General features: G+C 33.5%; 1 protein-coding gene across 10 annotated transcripts in view; it reads left to right on the plus strand.

The window, feature by feature from the left end:
• The window catches only part of CCDC141 (coiled-coil domain containing 141), a 96,526-nt gene that overhangs the window by 5,229 nt on the left and 73,320 nt on the right, over positions 1 to 17,977 (plus strand). For all 10 annotated transcript variants that reach the window (XM_030486682.1, XM_030486674.1, XM_030486676.1 and 7 more), the window contains exons 2-4: positions 580 to 806; positions 2,338 to 2,460; positions 16,992 to 17,183. In XM_030486682.1, the coding sequence (XP_030342542.1) occupies positions 705 to 806; positions 2,338 to 2,460; positions 16,992 to 17,183 (417 nt within the window). In that variant the 5' untranslated portion in view covers positions 580 to 704. The remainder of the gene's footprint in view (positions 1 to 579; positions 807 to 2,337; positions 2,461 to 16,991; positions 17,184 to 17,977) is intronic.

Below are 17,977 nucleotides of genomic sequence, written 5' to 3' on the forward strand. Positions count from 1 at the left end.
AGTTTAAACAGTTATTAGATGGGTCTTCCTTATGCTTATTTAGAACAAAATGAAGACTATGGAAACAACTTATGATTAAATTGAAAAACAGATAAATAGGTAGGAATGAAACGCTACTTAAGAATTCACATGAAGTATGTGATTTCCTTCTCTGGTTATGGTCACTGTGCTTTTAAATATTTTTGGATTAAAAATCCCCTGTCTGGATTTAGCATCTGACTTATTTACACATGTTCATCCTGTTTAAAAACTTTGACTCAGTGGAAGAATTATGTTGAGCAAATATATTCTGTAACTACTAAATGAGAAATTACTTACTTGTAGAATGTGAAAACCTCACAATACTGGGTAGACTCGATAGTAAAATTTTTTCTTATTGTTTTAATTTGAGAATCTTTTTTGCTTTGGTTAGCCAGTGTCAGGTGATGTTAATGGAAGAAGCCCTTCACACTTCAGATGGTGACAGAAAAGAACAGGCAGCTTAATGCCACCAAACTAGGGGTGTGTCAAATCTCTCTCAAGAATGATAAACTCAATAGAGTTGTCTATTTTTAACCTCCTGTTCTTTCCTTTTGGCAGACTAATCAGTGTTAGCTGAGCTGTTTCACTGAATGAATCCAGCAACTCTGTTCCGTTCTGAAAAGAACAGTGGACCTTGCAAGAGCGTTTGAAGTCTAATGTATGAAGTCCCATTTTGAAACACCATGTCAAATGAAGCCAGTTCGGAGCAGAAACTTTCTACAACAACAGTCAGTTCAGTTGCTGTTCAAGCAGGGGATGCCAGTATTGTTATAGCTGTACTTAAGGTAAGGCAGCAACCGCTAGCATGTCTGTTCTTGGCTTTCTGCTACTCAGTGATTACTACTACTTTTAAATGTTCTGTGCAAATAAATAGTTAGCATAAAATGATATGGCAAGGTCATTTAATCAGTTAATATCAAATAGAGATTCCTTGGAAGTTAATGCTTTTTTCCTGTTTACAATTTCTGCTTGTGTTTTTTGTTTAATAGAATAAATAATTTGGCCTCAATATGTAGGCTGTTAGAGGCAAGGGATTCCTCTTTCTCTGTTTAAAAAGTAAGAGGTAAATGCAGAGTGCCCTGAAAATTTAATAAGCATGATGCTACTTTTAATCATAGTTGAGGCTTCTCAAGAGTTATTTTTAAGCACTTCTGAGCAACAATTTTACATAATAAGTAGTCTACCAACTCCATAAATGCAGACTGTATGTCTTTTTTTGAAGTATTTGCTGGAAAAAAATCCTAAACCTGATGAGTGGCTATTTTTTGAAAGCTCTGACTTCATAGTCCTTGTGTGTATATAGTTGTGCTTATAAGCACCTAAAGGCCTGTTCTGTGAGCTGGAATCTCCACCTATAGCTTGCACAAAATTTGGCATGGGGAGTAAAGCTGGATGCCTAGGTTCTGAATCTCAGCTGGAATTTATTGGCGGTTTGATTCTTCATTCTCCAGGCAACTTGGAAAACAGCTAGTCTCAGCCACTAGAGCGTCTGTAATGCAAAGTAAGGTGATAAGGAGTTGGACTGTCACCAAATTAGGGTGATTATTCAGGATGAGTTTACCACAGTTGTGCTAGTGGGAAGGTTCTCTCCTGTCAGTTCTCACACTTCCTGGGAGACTATCTGCTGCTGCAGGGGGTAATTTTGTTGAGAGGAGACTGAAGTTTAGGATGAAGACACTTATTTTTCTCCGTTGTGCTGTGGGAACCATGCTAGCCTCCAGTGACATCACTGTTTCCTTCTTTATCAGCACTCTCTCTGAGTTACGCTTCTCAGACTGTAGCAATTCTGCAACACAGCGAGGAAAGAATTAGCAATGCTTTGGGTTGTTTTCAAGCTTCCTTTTTTTGTATATCCTCCAGGACACAATGGGATATTGCTCTTTGGATTCCCATTCCAAAGCCTATGAAGTGTCACTGCAGCTAGTTCTGTGTGGTAGAAATGAGATTTGGGGTTATGGTTTTTGCATCTGTTGTAACATATTTGTACCTTCCTCCCTCACCCCCCCCAACCCTCCAGGTTTCCTTAACTATCTGTGCAATCTTCAACTGAAAGGGGAGATGAGTTGGAGAAACCTTTCAGGCTCATTGTGATAATGTTACTCTTCACAGGCAAAACAAAATCACAGTACCTATTGCATAAGACTAAAGTCTGGGATTTTAATATCTGTTTTCAAATGAAGTGAAGTTTATGTTGTATCCTCTGTTTCTTCATTCTGCAACTGTATACGTTTCCTGTATACACACTCTGTCTCCTGTATACATATACTGTATACCAGTTTGTGGTTTCCAGAGGTTGTAATTGTTTACTTATTACAGTGTGGAAAATGGGTGAAGCTTCAGCTGGCTGAATCGACACCAAATTTATTAGAAATTGGCAGCAACCAAGATGAGACGAAAAAGCTCCTGCAAGATCATGAATTCCTCCTAGCTAAACTTAAGGTAAGATGTGATAAGACCACACAAAAATACATCTTGTCATTATAATTCAGGTACAACAGTTGACATAGCTGCCTGAGCTTCCTGTTGCAATGTAAAATAAAATTAATCTCCACATACAAAAATATATGTTCCACCTTTGCCAGTGCAACAGATCAAAGTTAGGCATCTGCACTGGAAAAATATGCTAACTGTTGATTACTATTTTCTGACAACAGCAGTGAAGATACACTGTTCTTCCACTTTATGCATTACTGTCAAGTCAAGTGAAAAATTCCTATAACCCTCAGTAACTGCTAAATATAATGGAATGTTGTTGGGTTTTTTTTGGTTTGGGTTTTTGTGAGTTTTTTTTAATTCTCCAATGTTACAAAAAGTTTGATTAATTCATAACAACTGTAAACACAAACAAGGTTATTGCAAGTATGGAGCAGATATTCCAGGCACATCTATACAGAATATTAATTGGTGTGATTTATGGTAAGAATGATATTGTAACATTAAATATTGCTTATCTTGAGCTAGGAAGATTTTAGCTAAGTAACAGACCTAAAATCAGATTTTAACATTCTTGAGAGCAAATTATAACGGGGGCATTTGCACGCAGAGCGACATGCTTGCATGAAAAAATGGAATTATTTTAAATGTGGATGTTTGGCACTGAGAAGAGTCTAAGGCACATAAGAAGAAATCTTATTTTCATGTTTTGGTAGGGCAAATTGACTTTATATATGTAGACAAATAAATTCCTCTAAAATCTTGGAGCTCTGTGCAGCAACTAAATAGATTCCAGCCTTTTATTTTTTTTTTTTTTTTTTGAGATTACATAAAATTCAGATCTGAAAGATCAAACATGATCTGAATAGAATCAAGTGTATTTGATTTAATACTAGTGATGCTGTGCTTACCATTCATTATAAATCTTAGACATATATGAGGTAATTTAATACAATATATGGAGAATGTAATCTCATATGGTGCACAGTGTGGATTTTGAAAAGTATGAAGAGTAGCATTACAAAAAAAGCCACCCCCCCCCCCCCAAAATCCCACAAAAAAACAAAACAACAACGAAACTATGAACAACAACAATAAAACAATAAAGTCTTCTCCGTGGACTTCAACTCGAAATCCCTGTATTAATGCTTTAAACTTTAAGTTTTGGAAATATTTCTTTTAATTTAAAAATTATTTAAATAGTGAAACAAAATAATCCCAAAGCATTTAATGTTCTCTGATGCTCATTCAGATGTTTGACTTTCTATTCCTATTAGTCTAGATCCATGGAAACTTAAGTTTATTTTTAATTTAGCAGTGTTTACCTTGTTTTCTGCTCACAATAAAATAATAAAATAAAAACAAATAGTTAATATTGATGAAAATGCTAATTTTTTCACTCCTATTTGTGACGTCTTGTGGCTGAATGCTTGAACCTAGACGACTGATCCTTATTTGGATTCCCAAAACTTAATAGATTTTATCAGATCAGAAAATTTATGATGTATAAACTGTTAAAGAATGCTTGTCATCCAAATTTATCAGGAACAAATACTCATAATTTCATGTTTTATACCTGCAGTGCTTGCAAAATTCGTCACTGATTAATGAACAATCTATAAAAGGATTAAGTTTAAAATGTCTGGGTTTTGCTCAATAATTTAAGAGCTGCAATAAGAGGACTGCAGTGTCATTACAATTCATACTGAGTGTGCATTTTTCAGACATGGCCATTTCTGTCTTACAGCAAGCTGTTAACACTTGTCAGTAATTATTCAGTCTTAAGTTACTAAATCCGCTCATCAAAAGTTTTTATAAGAATCATTACCAGTCTTTGAAGTATTGATTGTAGGTTTTTTTTCCCCACTTAGCATTTGTTAATGAATTACGCATTAGTTATGTGGCTACAGATAGAGGTAGTAATGTTTCTGTCTTCAGCATTTATAGGCATAAAGATTTAGTTTCTTGTGAGTTTCTTGAAATGTGGGCAGGAGAGGGGTTGAAACTTGACACAATTACAGTTGTTAGGTGGGCCTTGTTTTGGTGGTATCCAGCATACACAGTTCTATTTGATCTTTTACTCTTAATGAGCAACATAATTTTGTTAATCTTAACAATAATTAATTATACAAATACATGAACATTCTTCCAGCTGCGGTCTTATCCAGTGCAGTTTTTAATTCTTCCATATCGGTTAGAAGTTTGTTGTCCTGACTGACTCTATTAGTGATAGTCTATGGCAGCTTATAACATATTTATTTTGCTCTTAATTAGATCTTTTTATTTGGAATGAATTATAAATAGTCTAAAAAAAGGTAAAGATGAAGCTAAAGTCTTGTGCTCAAGTAAAATTTGTTCCAGTTATGTGATAATATTGTGATATTTTATCTCAGGTTTACATATCTTCTTAAAACATTTACAGGCAACTGCAGTAATGCTCATGGCATATAGTAAATCAGAGATATTCTTTTAGATCTTATTGTCACATATATGACAATTAAGGCTTCCATAACATAAAGTATGAGTATCTGTCAAAAAATATATTTTAATTCAAAATAGTGTATTTATTGCATTTTATATTTATATTGATGATGATCTGAATTGCTTCAATGATTAAAGTAGTATGAATTTGAAAATTGGCTAAATGCCGTATTAGCTTCATTTGCTTTTTATCAGTCTATCTTTTCAAAGTAAGAAGATTAGAAAGTTAATTGTAGCAAAAGGGAAGAAGTGTATTTTTTTTTTTTCCTAGAGTACTTCATTAAAAAGAAGTGAGGATGGAATCGTTATGTTTTTAACCTTTAAACTAGAAAGTTTTTATAAGTAGAAAACAGTATAATTAAGAATTTCTCTACTTAGATCCTCAGGAAATGGATTAATTTTCTATATTGTGTAATTTTTCAGTCACCTGAATGTGAAGTACAAGAATGAGGTAGCTTTGAATTGTTTTTCTGTTTCTCTTTTACTGTTATATTTAAAAACATGCAAAATCGTGTTTCCTGACAGATATCAATACTCTCGATACACATATGCTTAAGCTGGTTAGTTCAATCCAAAGTTAAGCATTTGTGCAGGACAGGCAAAAATTCCTGAACCAGCAATGGTTTGAATGTAAAACTAGTCCTGCTTAAGGGAAGAGTTAGATGGTTAATACTAACTACATCTTTTGAATCAGTGCTGAAGAACCTATGGACTTCTAAAAGATAATTTATGTTGACATGCTGCCATTATCCCATGTTGTTTTGCAAACTCATTCTGTGTTTTCATCATCCTTTTGCTTACTAGCTTCATTGCTTATGGGCAGAAGAGATACACTAGGTCACATTTTCATTCAGCAGATTTGTTTATTTTAATTTAAATTCCTTTTGCAGACAGGAAGTGGACACTCAAGCTGCATTCTAGGGACATGGTTTAGTGGCAGACTTGTCAGTGTTAGGTTTGTGGTTGGACTTGATGATCTTGAAGATCTTTTCTAAACTAAATAATTCTATGATTCTATTCTCATCCCAGTATATATATTGTAAATTATAATCAAAATATTCAGGCCAAATTCTTTCATAGACTTCATACACTGAGGATTCACAGGTGTTAAGTAAGGACAGAGTTTGGCACAGTGATCAGTTTATAGTACCTCTGATGCTAGAGGAAAAGAAATGTAATCCAGCTCACTATTCCAGGTAATTGGTTTTGAGTTAGCAATGCTAACGAGTTAAAAAATCTGACCAGTTTATCACTCAGTAAGGTAGATGGTATTTTAAAGGGTAATAGGAACAGACTTTGAACAAGAGTTGAATGAGAGGGCAGTAATTTTTAGAACATTCGTTTACTGCTTTTGATTTCAGAAATTATTCTGAACATTGTGAACATTTGCAATTCTGAAAATATTTAGAATTAGTGTGATAAAAACTGGTGTGTGTACCTTAGGGCATTATGGAAAAACATGTTCAAAATAGTTTCCTTTGATAAAATGCACACTATCACACTCATTACTGATTTAAATTTGTTCCATTGAATTTGGGAACTTGGAACATCCTGCTATTTTAATAAAAAGCAGAATACAACTTTTGAAAATGTTCTCATTCAGAAATGTATGGATTAGGAAACAGACATGTTATTGTTAGAAGAGTTCAGAGAATAAATGCTGAAGAGGAAATAGTGAAACTGAGAATAAACAAAACCCATGTACCTGATGTTTACAACATGGAGTTAAAATTCCTTTCAGTGCTCTTGATATTTTTTTTATATGTATAACATTGATGTTCTTTATAGTGGAAATTATACATTTTTGTTGAATTGTCATACTGACTACTAGTGTCCAGAAGATTATTGAAACTTGTTTAGCAACTAGGATTTAAGAGGTAAACTATAATTTCTTAATTTTGTTCAATAATGCCTAATTGATCAGGAAAATTTGTATATGCTTGTCATTTGTTCTAGGAAAACTTACAGATTTGTTTTCCTTTGGATATAAATTTGGTGTTTGTAAGCGTTAAAGAATTACATATTATTTTATAATTGATGAATCCATTTGACAGGTCTAGATGCTGCCAACACTTCCATGTATTCAGTGTTGCAGGTTCCATGAACTAACATAAAATGCTTCTTTCAAACATACTTAAGAATTAAATATAAATGCTTTCAGCTTTGGAATCATAGCCTTTTTTCTTTGTGATTTGACCCTTCAGTAGTCTCAGATACTAAGTTCTCATTTTAAACTAATATATGCTGTTTCTGTTTTGCTAAATTAGACCATATCAGCAGTAAGTTTTGTAGAAAACATCAACTTCTGTGATTTCACACAAGTCTCCTTCCCAACATTTGCCCCATCCTTGTTTAGATGACCTTCAGCAGGTTTATATGTTCTGGAAATTTAAATATATGTATAGGTATGATTTGATGTCTCATTCTTCACAATTTCAAAAAAAATGTGAGAGGAGACAGCTTTCAGGAGGTAAAATCAAATTGATTGCATTATACATACACATTTCTCTGCCTTTCTTCTATTCCCCATAATTCAGTGGTTTCCAACAGAAGCCTTATCTGGAGATAAAATCTTAGTGTTTGAATATTAGTATCTCAATATTAACATTTTCTATATCATTAAATAAAAAAAAAAAGGGAAAAGAAAAAAGAAAAGACTGCATGTGTGCATGTGTTGCCATGCTTTTGGCTATGACAATGTTAAACCCCCCACTAAGACAAACAGCGGCATTCTTGGTTTGCTTCCAAAGTTCTGTTTTTTATCATGAAAGAGACTGTGGCAAAACTGCTACAAACCAGAAACAAATCTAGCCTATAAACTTAAGTTTAAAACTAACACTGTTATTAATTTGGCTCATGAGTCTGAAGATTGCTCCTAATTATTTTATTTACTTCAATTCACAGAGCATAAGTTGCCAAATGGTAATATATATGCTAATATCCAAGAAAACCAAATTAGGAAATTACATTCTTCAAAAAGCAATAATATAATATGCTCATATTTTACGTTTTATATCTTTTAATAAAGTCAGTTATTTCAAGTAAAATAATTTTCATAATGCTTATTTTTCAGTAAATTTATTATGGAAGAGATAATATGTTAGTATCTTCTGCATTATTTGCAAGCAATTATTAAGGTGCCCAACAGTACAATTAGCAGCAAAGTTCAGCTTCATTTTCATCATAAAGTTGAGCTGAGTTTTGCAAGTGATTTGAAAAAAGAAAGAAGGGTAATTGTAAGATCTAATGAATTTTTTTTTTTCAATGTTAGTTCAGCTGGCTCTCTAGTTTCAGTATTTGCACAAACAAAATTCCCACTGAAATAGTATTTGTCTCAAAATAGTTTATAACTACTTTCTGGGCTTCAAGTTAACAGCTATTTGTGTTGTATAATCTCAGCACTAGCTATAAACAAACTTAATTTTATCAGCATCTCGGTGAAGAGGACAATTTATACCTCTGAAAATTCCAAGGTACAATATTCCCTGTAAGAATCTGAAGCTGGACCTTTGAATTATGTAAAATACAAGCTGAAGTATGAAATTATGCCCAAAATAATAATGAAGAGAAATATAGGGAAGGATGAACAAAAGAACCACTGAGCAAGATCAGAATTTAAAGATAAACTGGGATAATTTCACAATTATGAGCCAAATGTGTGATCTACACACGCATGTGAGTCTGCACGAACAGTTTTACAAGTCCTGTCTGTTTTTTAGGAAATAATGACAGAAATAGATGGGAAAGGGAAGAAAAGACAGAGAGTTTTCTAAAGTCCTCTCCTTCTAGGGCAATCCAATATCCAGTTCTGATGAGAATATTTCTTGTTTGGAACACTCTGATGACAAACTTCATCATGAAATGATGAAACTGAAATGAACCTGAGGATTGTGAAAGAAAAAGGGTCAGAAGGAAGCAGATGAACTTCAGTAGTATAACAACAGGAATGTTATAAAGTTCAGCAGTCCAAATATAAGGTCATGAAGTTAAAGTGAATAGCAAGTGTTTCTGTTGCAGCCTTAAGCTTATTACCTGATAGTGGAACAACTATTAACCACAATGGCTGTGGAAAGAGAATTGGGAAGTATGAGTAAAAATTTAGATTCCTGGTCATCTATATCGAAAAAAGCCAACATCAAACTGAAGGTAGGTGCCTAGTAGGGATATCAAAGGGAAGAGTATCATCTTATTTCTGAGAGTAGACTAAGAAAATATTTTGTTTGGATTAACAAAAAGACTCAGATTCTTCTAGATACAGTGAATGGGTAAATGCCACAGGAAAGCAACTTGCTAAGTTTGAGGCCACTGGGGGCATAGAAATATAAATGGAGATCATTAAAGAGGTAGACTGGAAAAAGTTTCTAACTGTCAAAGCAATGTCTCAAAATAGATTTTTCAATAGGAATAAAAGGCACAAAAAAAAATGCTAGTGATTTTGATTTGCAGCAAGAAATATTTGTAAAAAGGGCTGCATGAAATTATTGTTTCTAAGACCCAGGGGGCTGAATTGATGACAGAGGTCTTGTTTAATCTGAAGAGGATGAAAATTTATGGATCTTTGCTTTATTGAATTTCTTCATTTCTGAGATCTTGACTGTACTATAGGTAATAATTCAAATCTCTGTTGTTCATGTTAACATGAACTACCAAAGACTGTGAATTTTAGTTATGAATTGGATTGATAAAGAAACTGCTGCCCATCTAAGAAGAAATATTGGATAGTATTTCAGAAGGAAAAACATATTTTATAATGACTGGGTTCAGAAAGAATTAGGAAGAGTGAAATCTGTTCTCTCTATAAAATTATGACTGTACCTAAAATATTTGCATTTTTCATTTTTAAAATAATTTGAAAACTTTTTTAACATGAATAGGAATATGTTCTTTTTGTAGCAAGACTGGTAGAATTAAGTTTTGTAGATGTCTGCCACTCATGAAAATTTGAGTGTAAGTGCAGAATTTGACCTATTTTTAATTTGTGTATGTTTATCTAATACTCTTTCTTTCAGTTCTATGGTATGCTCATTGTAATTTAGTGGTATGCTGTATGCGCATTCTTAATTTTAGCTAAGCCTGGAGTATAAAATTATAGTAACTTTGTGCCAAAATGCAGTGGCTGCAGTGTTCCTTAGTACTGCAGTAATTAAACAAATATTTTTAAAAGCTACCAGTGTTCTTTTTTAGTATAGTAAATACAGTTGTGTGGAAGTGGAAAGGAAAAACAGCATCTCACATGCAAGTTGAAATTGGTCTGTAGTTTTTAAAACAATGGTTTACTGACATGGTTTTATTGAGACCAACAGAAGCTGCATGTTTGTACAAACTCCTTTTTTTGACTACATGCTAGGCATTCCTTCATTGTCAGGCTTCACAGCAGCTCCTTGGAGCCCAAAGAGAAACACACCATTCCATTCTTTTGTGTTTAAAGGGAATGAAAGTTCATAAAAAGAAACAAATAGCATACGAAATTCTAATGAGATATTAGGGGAAAAAAGAAGTTTGACTATGAAGTTGGTTAAATTCTGGAACAGATTGTGCAGAGAAGTTCTGGAATTTCCTTTTGGAATTTCCATTGTTGGAGGTATTCACAACTTCACAGGGTAAGTCCTTGAGTAACCTCAGCAAGGGTTTGGACAGGTGACCTGCAGAGTCCCTTCCAACCTTAACTGTTCTATGATTCTGTGTTGATAAAAGCTCATATTCCAAAGATGAAAAGTGTAAAATCAGAAATATCAGTCTACTCCATTCAAAAATAAAATATTCCCATATGTAGTAAATAGAAACATAAATAGTTCTGGATAAATATTTGAAAAGTTCACAGTAACTAATGGCTTTGACAGTTCTGGGAAGTATAACTTCAAACTCATGGCAATAAAACCTTAATAGAACCATCTAATAGCACCTCAATAGACCATCTTATGTACTTGAATTCTTCCTCAACAGAGTAAAGTTTCCTGTAAAATGTATTTCTTTTTTTTTCCTGTCTTCTGAAAATGCAACTGTGTTCGGTTGCTGGGGTAACAGACAAAATGACAACTGTTTTGATATTATATTAGGTTTTTGTAGTATTACAGGAACTATTTAAACAAAATAAAGCACAAAGTTTTAAATGTGTGAAGCATTTAAAATAGACATTAAAGAAAAAATTAAGTCTGTATTTCAAAATTTCCATGAATCACTTATAAAAATTTAAAGGTTGTTCCACATGAACAGTTTTCTAATGCTTTTTTTATAACTTTATGCACACTTCTTGCATTTCATTAAATGTAGCAGTTTGATTTAACTTTCAAATTTTCTTTGGTTGGGTTTGAATTCATCACACGGTAACTGAATAAGAAAAAAAAATTGCATGAAGCATGACTGATAGTTTTCAAAAGTTATCCCTGCTTTCTCTGTTTGTTAGGGATTACGCTCCTCACAGCTAATCAATTACTGGGAAATACAGCATGCTGGTCAAGTGCAAATGTTAATTAACTACCTGTTCGGAAAATAAGGCTTCTAAAAGAAGAAAATCTGCTTCTGGGCCCTGTACTAATTTTACAGTGTCCATTTAAACATTTAAAATGTCTTTCTAATATGTTGAAGGTGATGTAATGTTAGGATAAATGCATGTCTAGTTTTATTTCAAGATATAAAAAAGTCAGCTCTTTAAAAAGTCAGCCAAGAAGTTCCAAATGGAACTACCTCAGATACCACCTGTTTTTCCACAGTATATTCAGGAAGCTGTGAAAGTGGTATGATAATTTGTGGGAAAATAGCTACTAGTGACCTGCAAGCTGTGTGTGAAGGTCTGAAAATATTTTACCTCTTTTTTTTTCTTTTTTTTTTAATGTGTCAGTATTAAGTCCATGACAACCATCTTTTTTCACTGATAAACGTTAAGATGTTGAATTAGTAAAAAATCTATCAGTATCACATACTCATTTAATTCCTGTTATATTAGTTACAGAGCTGGTCCAGTATGTCAGGAAAATCTCATGCTGGGTAATTAATGAATGCCACTACTTTAATAGAGTTGTTGTGCATGTAACTGTTTTATGCCTCAGTAAGAAACAAACATAATAATGGCTTCTCTTAGTGCTTTGCTCCATCAGCTTTTTATCCAGTAGTATTAAAATGGCTATTTTAGAAGTAGCATTTATTTTTCTAGGCACGTTGATAGTGTTTGACAACTGCTCTCTCAACCTGTTCTCTGCCCTTTCATGCCAATGCTATTCAGGGACAAAATAAGATGAAATAATTGTTACTGCACTCAAAATTCACTGGAAGAAAATAAAAATGTTTCATGCTACATAGGAAATGACACCTCTATATGTATATACCTTAATTTATGGACAGAGGCTATCAATTAATTTCTTCTCAGTTATTTTATTAAACAGAGGCTGTCAGTATCTTATCTTGGACATACGGTATTATAGTGTTAAGTATGGATACTCAAAAAAATAAATATGTTTTACGGAGTCTCGCTTATAATTTTTTTTTCATGAAGCAGCTTTCTAGTATGTTTGTTTTGTTTTTTAATTTTTCCTGATGATTCAAACATCCATCATGAGTGTGAGAGTGATTTCATTGCAATTACCCAAGTGTGAAAATATGCTGAGGACCAAATTCAGTTTATAGTCATAGCTATTCATGATGAAGTAAACTCAGATCCTGGGTTTTAAATGGTGATGGGAGAGGTCTGTGGAACATATTTCCCAGTGCATGTGGTAATCTTTTGAATTTCCTCAGCAGAAACATCAATGTTGTTTACCAACATCAGTCTTCTAAAGCCCAGACACAGCTAAAAGTTATCTTTAGGCCTCTTTCCTGCCTGCCTGTCAAAGGGCAGCATAATTTCCATCTTCCTACTGCCGGTTTTTTTTTGTTGTTGTTGTTTTTTTTTTGGGTGGTTTTCTTTCATTTGTTTGTTTGTTTTTTTGTGGTGGGGGTTTTTGTGGATGTTTTTACTTTTTTGTTGTTGTTTTGTTTTGTTTGTTTTTGTGGTCTCTTCATATGCCTTCATTTATCAGTAGTGAAGCTACTGAAAAAAAATAAATCTATAAAACTTATTTATTTTTCCATTTTTATAGCTTTTAAAAAAATTCATATTGTATCTCATAATTAGTGATTCTTCTAGGATTTTCTTTTTCTAAACCTAAAATAGTGTTAGTGTTGTATTTAGGTCTTGAATGCTATTGCTTTGAGTAAGCTGAGCTGTTAGGAAAGAGTGAAACATTCTTCTGTCCTGTAGATAGGCAGAGTTCTAGGCATTTAATGTTATCATATATAGTTAGAAGATATTGATTGTTTGGATGAAATTGGATAGATAAAAAAGCAGCATGACATGGAAAATCCTCTCTTATGTGTCTGAAAGGCTAGTCGTATTATCCTTGACTCTGTCTTCATGGTAACAAAATCATTGTTTTATACTGTGCTTTTATTGGGCTGGCCTTTTAAAATCATCTTGCAAGCAGTGTGGCTGGGTTTTCAAAAGACATTTGCATAATCAATAACTAGGTCTCTTTTGAAGGAAAGTAAATGTCATATCCTGCCTTTAGATTTGTGAAATGTAATGAATAACAGTAACAGCTGGCATTAGAAATAAATTAGAAGACTAAAATACTTTTATTGTATGTAGAGACTGTTTGAAGAGCAACATATTATAGTTATGTGTGCTCATTTACCTATTGGCAATGGCTTCAGTTAAAGAAATTGTTCATTAGTATTCCTTGTGCAAAAGCTTAGAATCAAATTTAGTGGCATAATTAGTAAGATGATAAAAAAGTAACATGAGTCTACCAATTTTACTAGCATTATATAACATGATAGAAATGTGGCTGCACTATTAATGCAAGTTTGCCTTTGATGTGTTTGATCTGCTTTTGTTGTGAAAATTGTGTGTGTCTGAAATTAACCATCAAGTGGAAAATAAAATAAAGGATGGGGCCTGAAAAGATGTTTAAAGTGGCCTTCGAGATGAAATAACTTCCTTCTCCCTCTTAGTATTGTGTGGACCTTTGGAGATTTTAAGACCTTACTGTGCCCTGTTATGCAGCTATTATGCCTCTAGGTTATTTCTGAAGGCAATTACGTTTATGTGTGTGTGCGCGTGTGTGTGTGAAATATCCAAATCTTCACTGTTTTCACTAAACTGTAATCTGTTTTCTAAGACAGGTAGGAACACTAGGTGCTACCCTTTTGCTATTTCCCCCCTTCTTTGATAAATATCAGGGAAAATAATCCCTGACTTTTTGTCAATTTTAACTGAAAACAATGACAATTCAGACAAAATGACTGAAAACAATTATAGCCATTACTTAGTCTGAAAGTGAGCTTTGTATTCTCAGCAGAGTGATTTTGACAGAACACTTAGAGTTCTGATGTCATTTTATGGAATATCTATTTCGGGTCTCATAATTTCATTCTCCACTAAAAGCCAATATTCCTTACAGCATTGTTTCTCCAGTAGTAAGACATAGCCTCCTTTGCTGAACTTCTGTGATATCTGAAAGAAGTGTCACAATTAGGTAACCCAACAAATAAAGGAAATTAGATGTAATGAGTAGAGTCATGACAGAAAAATTTTCCACGGTTTTATTCTTTTTTTTTTAATTTTTTTTTTTTTTTTTGCTTATGGCATTCACTTTTCCAAATAAAGTCAAACATCTTATGAAAACAAATACTCGTCATAAAGAAGTTTCAAAATCATTTTATATATAAAAAAAAAATTGGTAAAGCATTTTCAGCTGTATCTACCAAGCACTCTGAAGTATGTCTGCATTAACTTCTTCCTATCCTGTCATTACAGAGCGATGAATTCACATCCTTGTGTATTTCACTCATTCACCTTTTGTTATGATATTTCTTTTATTCCACACTTTGGTTTTAAAGCTTCCCCAAGACTTTCACAAGATCTTTTCCTCTAAGTGCTAGGAAACAAAACAAACTCCCTTTAGATTTCTTATCCAAGATTCATCCAACGCAGGTATCACTTGGCAGTTAGTACTTGGAGTTTAGCCTTTTTTTGAGGTTGAACAAAGAATTAAGACTTTGTTGGCTCTGAAGAGATTGTGTGTGTATTTAGGAAAATCCAGTATTACATGGACAAGGTAATTTTTATAGTTCTGACAGTATAAAAATAATTGAGAAATAATGAAGCAAACCAGTAAAAGAAAAATGAAGAAAGAATTGAAAGAACTGTGTTAAATATTGTAGTGAAAGATGGACTTTCATCAAAAATTTTCATATGCTCAGTTCATCAACTTATTATCATTGTTTTGATGGAGCTGGGGCTTAAATTTTATCAGTTATACAACCACATAATCTCTGCGTTTTAAAAATTATGAGTCCCTGCTGCTCTTTTTTTATTTCTAATGCTGATTCTGACTGCTGCATGTAAGACTAGAAAAACACCTGCAACAACTCTTAGTTACCTTGTCAGCTAGATAAATATTCTTGAATAAAAGCTGACTGAAGTACTTTGGGTTAGATTCCCAAGGCCAACTGTTCTTCCTGATCTCATTCTTGTCTTGTTGCTATCAATAGCTACATCAGAGTGACTGTATCCGATCCATGTAAATAGCTTCATTTAAAGTCAAAGCATCATTTTAAATGTTAGTTAGATTTCCACTTAAATACAGAATAAGTAGCATTTTGGGGATTTGAACTTTTCTTCTCATATTATGATGCAACCAGGATGGGGATTCAACAGAAGAAAAAGAATTGGTTTTACAGAAGGTTTTGACAGCAGCAGTTCCCATTCCCAGTATTCAGAAAATAAAATGGAGTTTGTCTTGTTCTCTAGAACACTGGTTCTTGATCAGCTGCTCTTTTTGATGGGTTTGCCACCAAAAACTAAGCATGCATTCATGTTGCTGAAAATGACTTTTCTATGTGCTATAGAAAAAGATGGGTTTGTTGGAGTTGCTCTTATGCCTGTTGATTTTACCAGTGTTAGTTTTCATAGCTGTCAGTCTGTAAAGTTATGTTAAAATAATTTCATTCTATTTTCTTTTTTTCAAAGAACAATAAATGTTCTATAGTTTACTATACTGTTCTCACAATACTGCTTTTAGAGAGAATTGATGAGCCTCCTCAGTTCAAGCTGACATCTTTGTGTAGTATACAAGGTCTAGGGAGGACTGGAGGTTATGGTTCTGTGTTTAGAACAATAAAGTTTTCTGCAAGTTCCTCTTTTCACTTGGATATGTCAGGAGAATTTGATGATTTCCAGTTTTTTGCACTTTATTAAAGTTTGTGTCATGAGAATGAGTTATCATAGATTTTAATTTCCCTAATATAGATTTCTTTTTCCATTATACATTCTGTGATAGCAACTGTAATAACAGCAGAAATTGGCACTTCATTAACTCATGCTCATGATAAAACCCGAGATGGAGGAAATTAAAAAAAAAAAAAGAAAAGAATATAGAACAATTTTTCTGACACACTGAAGTTTTTTAACATAATCTGGAAATGGTCCAGCAGTTATCTTTCTCATGGTGAGATTACTAAAGCGAAGGAAACACCGTAGAATGATTTTTTTTGACAGTAGAGTAGTATTATTTTGCGGCTGGCCAGCTTGAACAATGCAGTGAGCTGAATTTGAAATATTGCATAAATACATTCATATGTTCAAGCTACTCTTGTCTGGATTGCACTGAAGTCATCACAGACTTATAAGTTACCTTACAAACTTTTAAGCTTGTAATATCAGGTAATGTGATGTCATATGAAAGAAGATCCAAAATACCTGTTTTGCTACCACTTCCAGGAAAATCTGTGTTTAAGGACATATAAACCCATTTGAATCTAAATATTATAGTATGATAAATTTTTTAAACACTTTTTAAAATGAAATTTCATAAAAGTATTGCCTTGTAAGTGCAGATAAAACTGAGAAGCTTGCAATGAAACATGCAGGAACAGCTACACTCCTATCACTAAGGATTGGAACTAAAGCAGGAGTAGGAGACCTGTGAGTACTTTATCAGATTGTCAGTATCCTGACACACCAGTATCAGCACAGTGTTTTGGATTTTGTTTACAGATTTCTCCTTTGTTTACTTTCTCAGGCTTTGGAAGACCAGGTATGGGACCTTCTGCACGAAGCAGACAAGGCTGCAGAGGAGAACAAAGAAAAGAGTCAGGTTTATGATGCCATGGCAGAGACCCTTGGGGATGCATGGGATGCCCTCATCATTATGTTAGAAAAGCGACAGGCACTTCTGGAACTTACTTCAGTGTTCTTTGAAAATGCCCTGGAGGTTTGTATTTAAATCAAATGACATTTAATTTGAAACCTCCCATATCTTACAGGACCTTTAAGAAATATTTATGATGTCTCTAAAATTTGTACAGAAAATTACAGTGAAAAATGGAACTGAACAAAACCCTAAAATATTGAATACAGTGGCTATGAACATTCTGCAGAATATCTTTCATTCCTTATCACACAAATCATTTGGCATTGAAAAAACTAAATTCTCAGATGCCACTGATTGGCCATTGAAGGTTTTACACCTAAATGTTCATACAACTATTGTAGTTATGCAAACTAAATATGAGTCTAACTTGCCAGTCCTTTACCTGAAACTTCCATGTGCAGATGTGCACAAACGGACAATTATGTGAACCCAGAGACATATTTTGGTGGTGTTTTTCCCTGTTTACTAATTTCTCTGTATCTCTTATACTAATTCACTGTTATTCAGGGAACTAAAGCAGAGAGGGATTCCATGCCGTGCAGGCATGTGTTCACTTTGTGTAGCCTCACATTCAGTTTTACCCACATCCCTGGAGCTTTGAAGAGTTTAATAATTCTCCCTGATAATTTTGTTTCTACAATAGCCCAGTGCCACCCATAAATTACAGAAGCCATTCTACTGCTAACTGTCATAAGAACTCCAAGATCATCAATCTACTAATTATTGCATCCTGGCAATGTGTATGATACAAAGAAATTAGTACAGAGTTAGCATAAATATTAAGATGATAAATTCTGTACTAACAAAAGTTAATCTAGTGCAGACTATATCCTTAATTGGCTAGCTGAATTGCC

Source organism: Strigops habroptila, chromosome 5 (assembly GCF_004027225.2).
Source record: "Strigops habroptila isolate Jane chromosome 5, bStrHab1.2.pri, whole genome shotgun sequence".
In the NCBI taxonomy this organism is placed as follows: Eukaryota; Metazoa; Chordata; class Aves; order Psittaciformes; family Psittacidae; genus Strigops; species Strigops habroptila.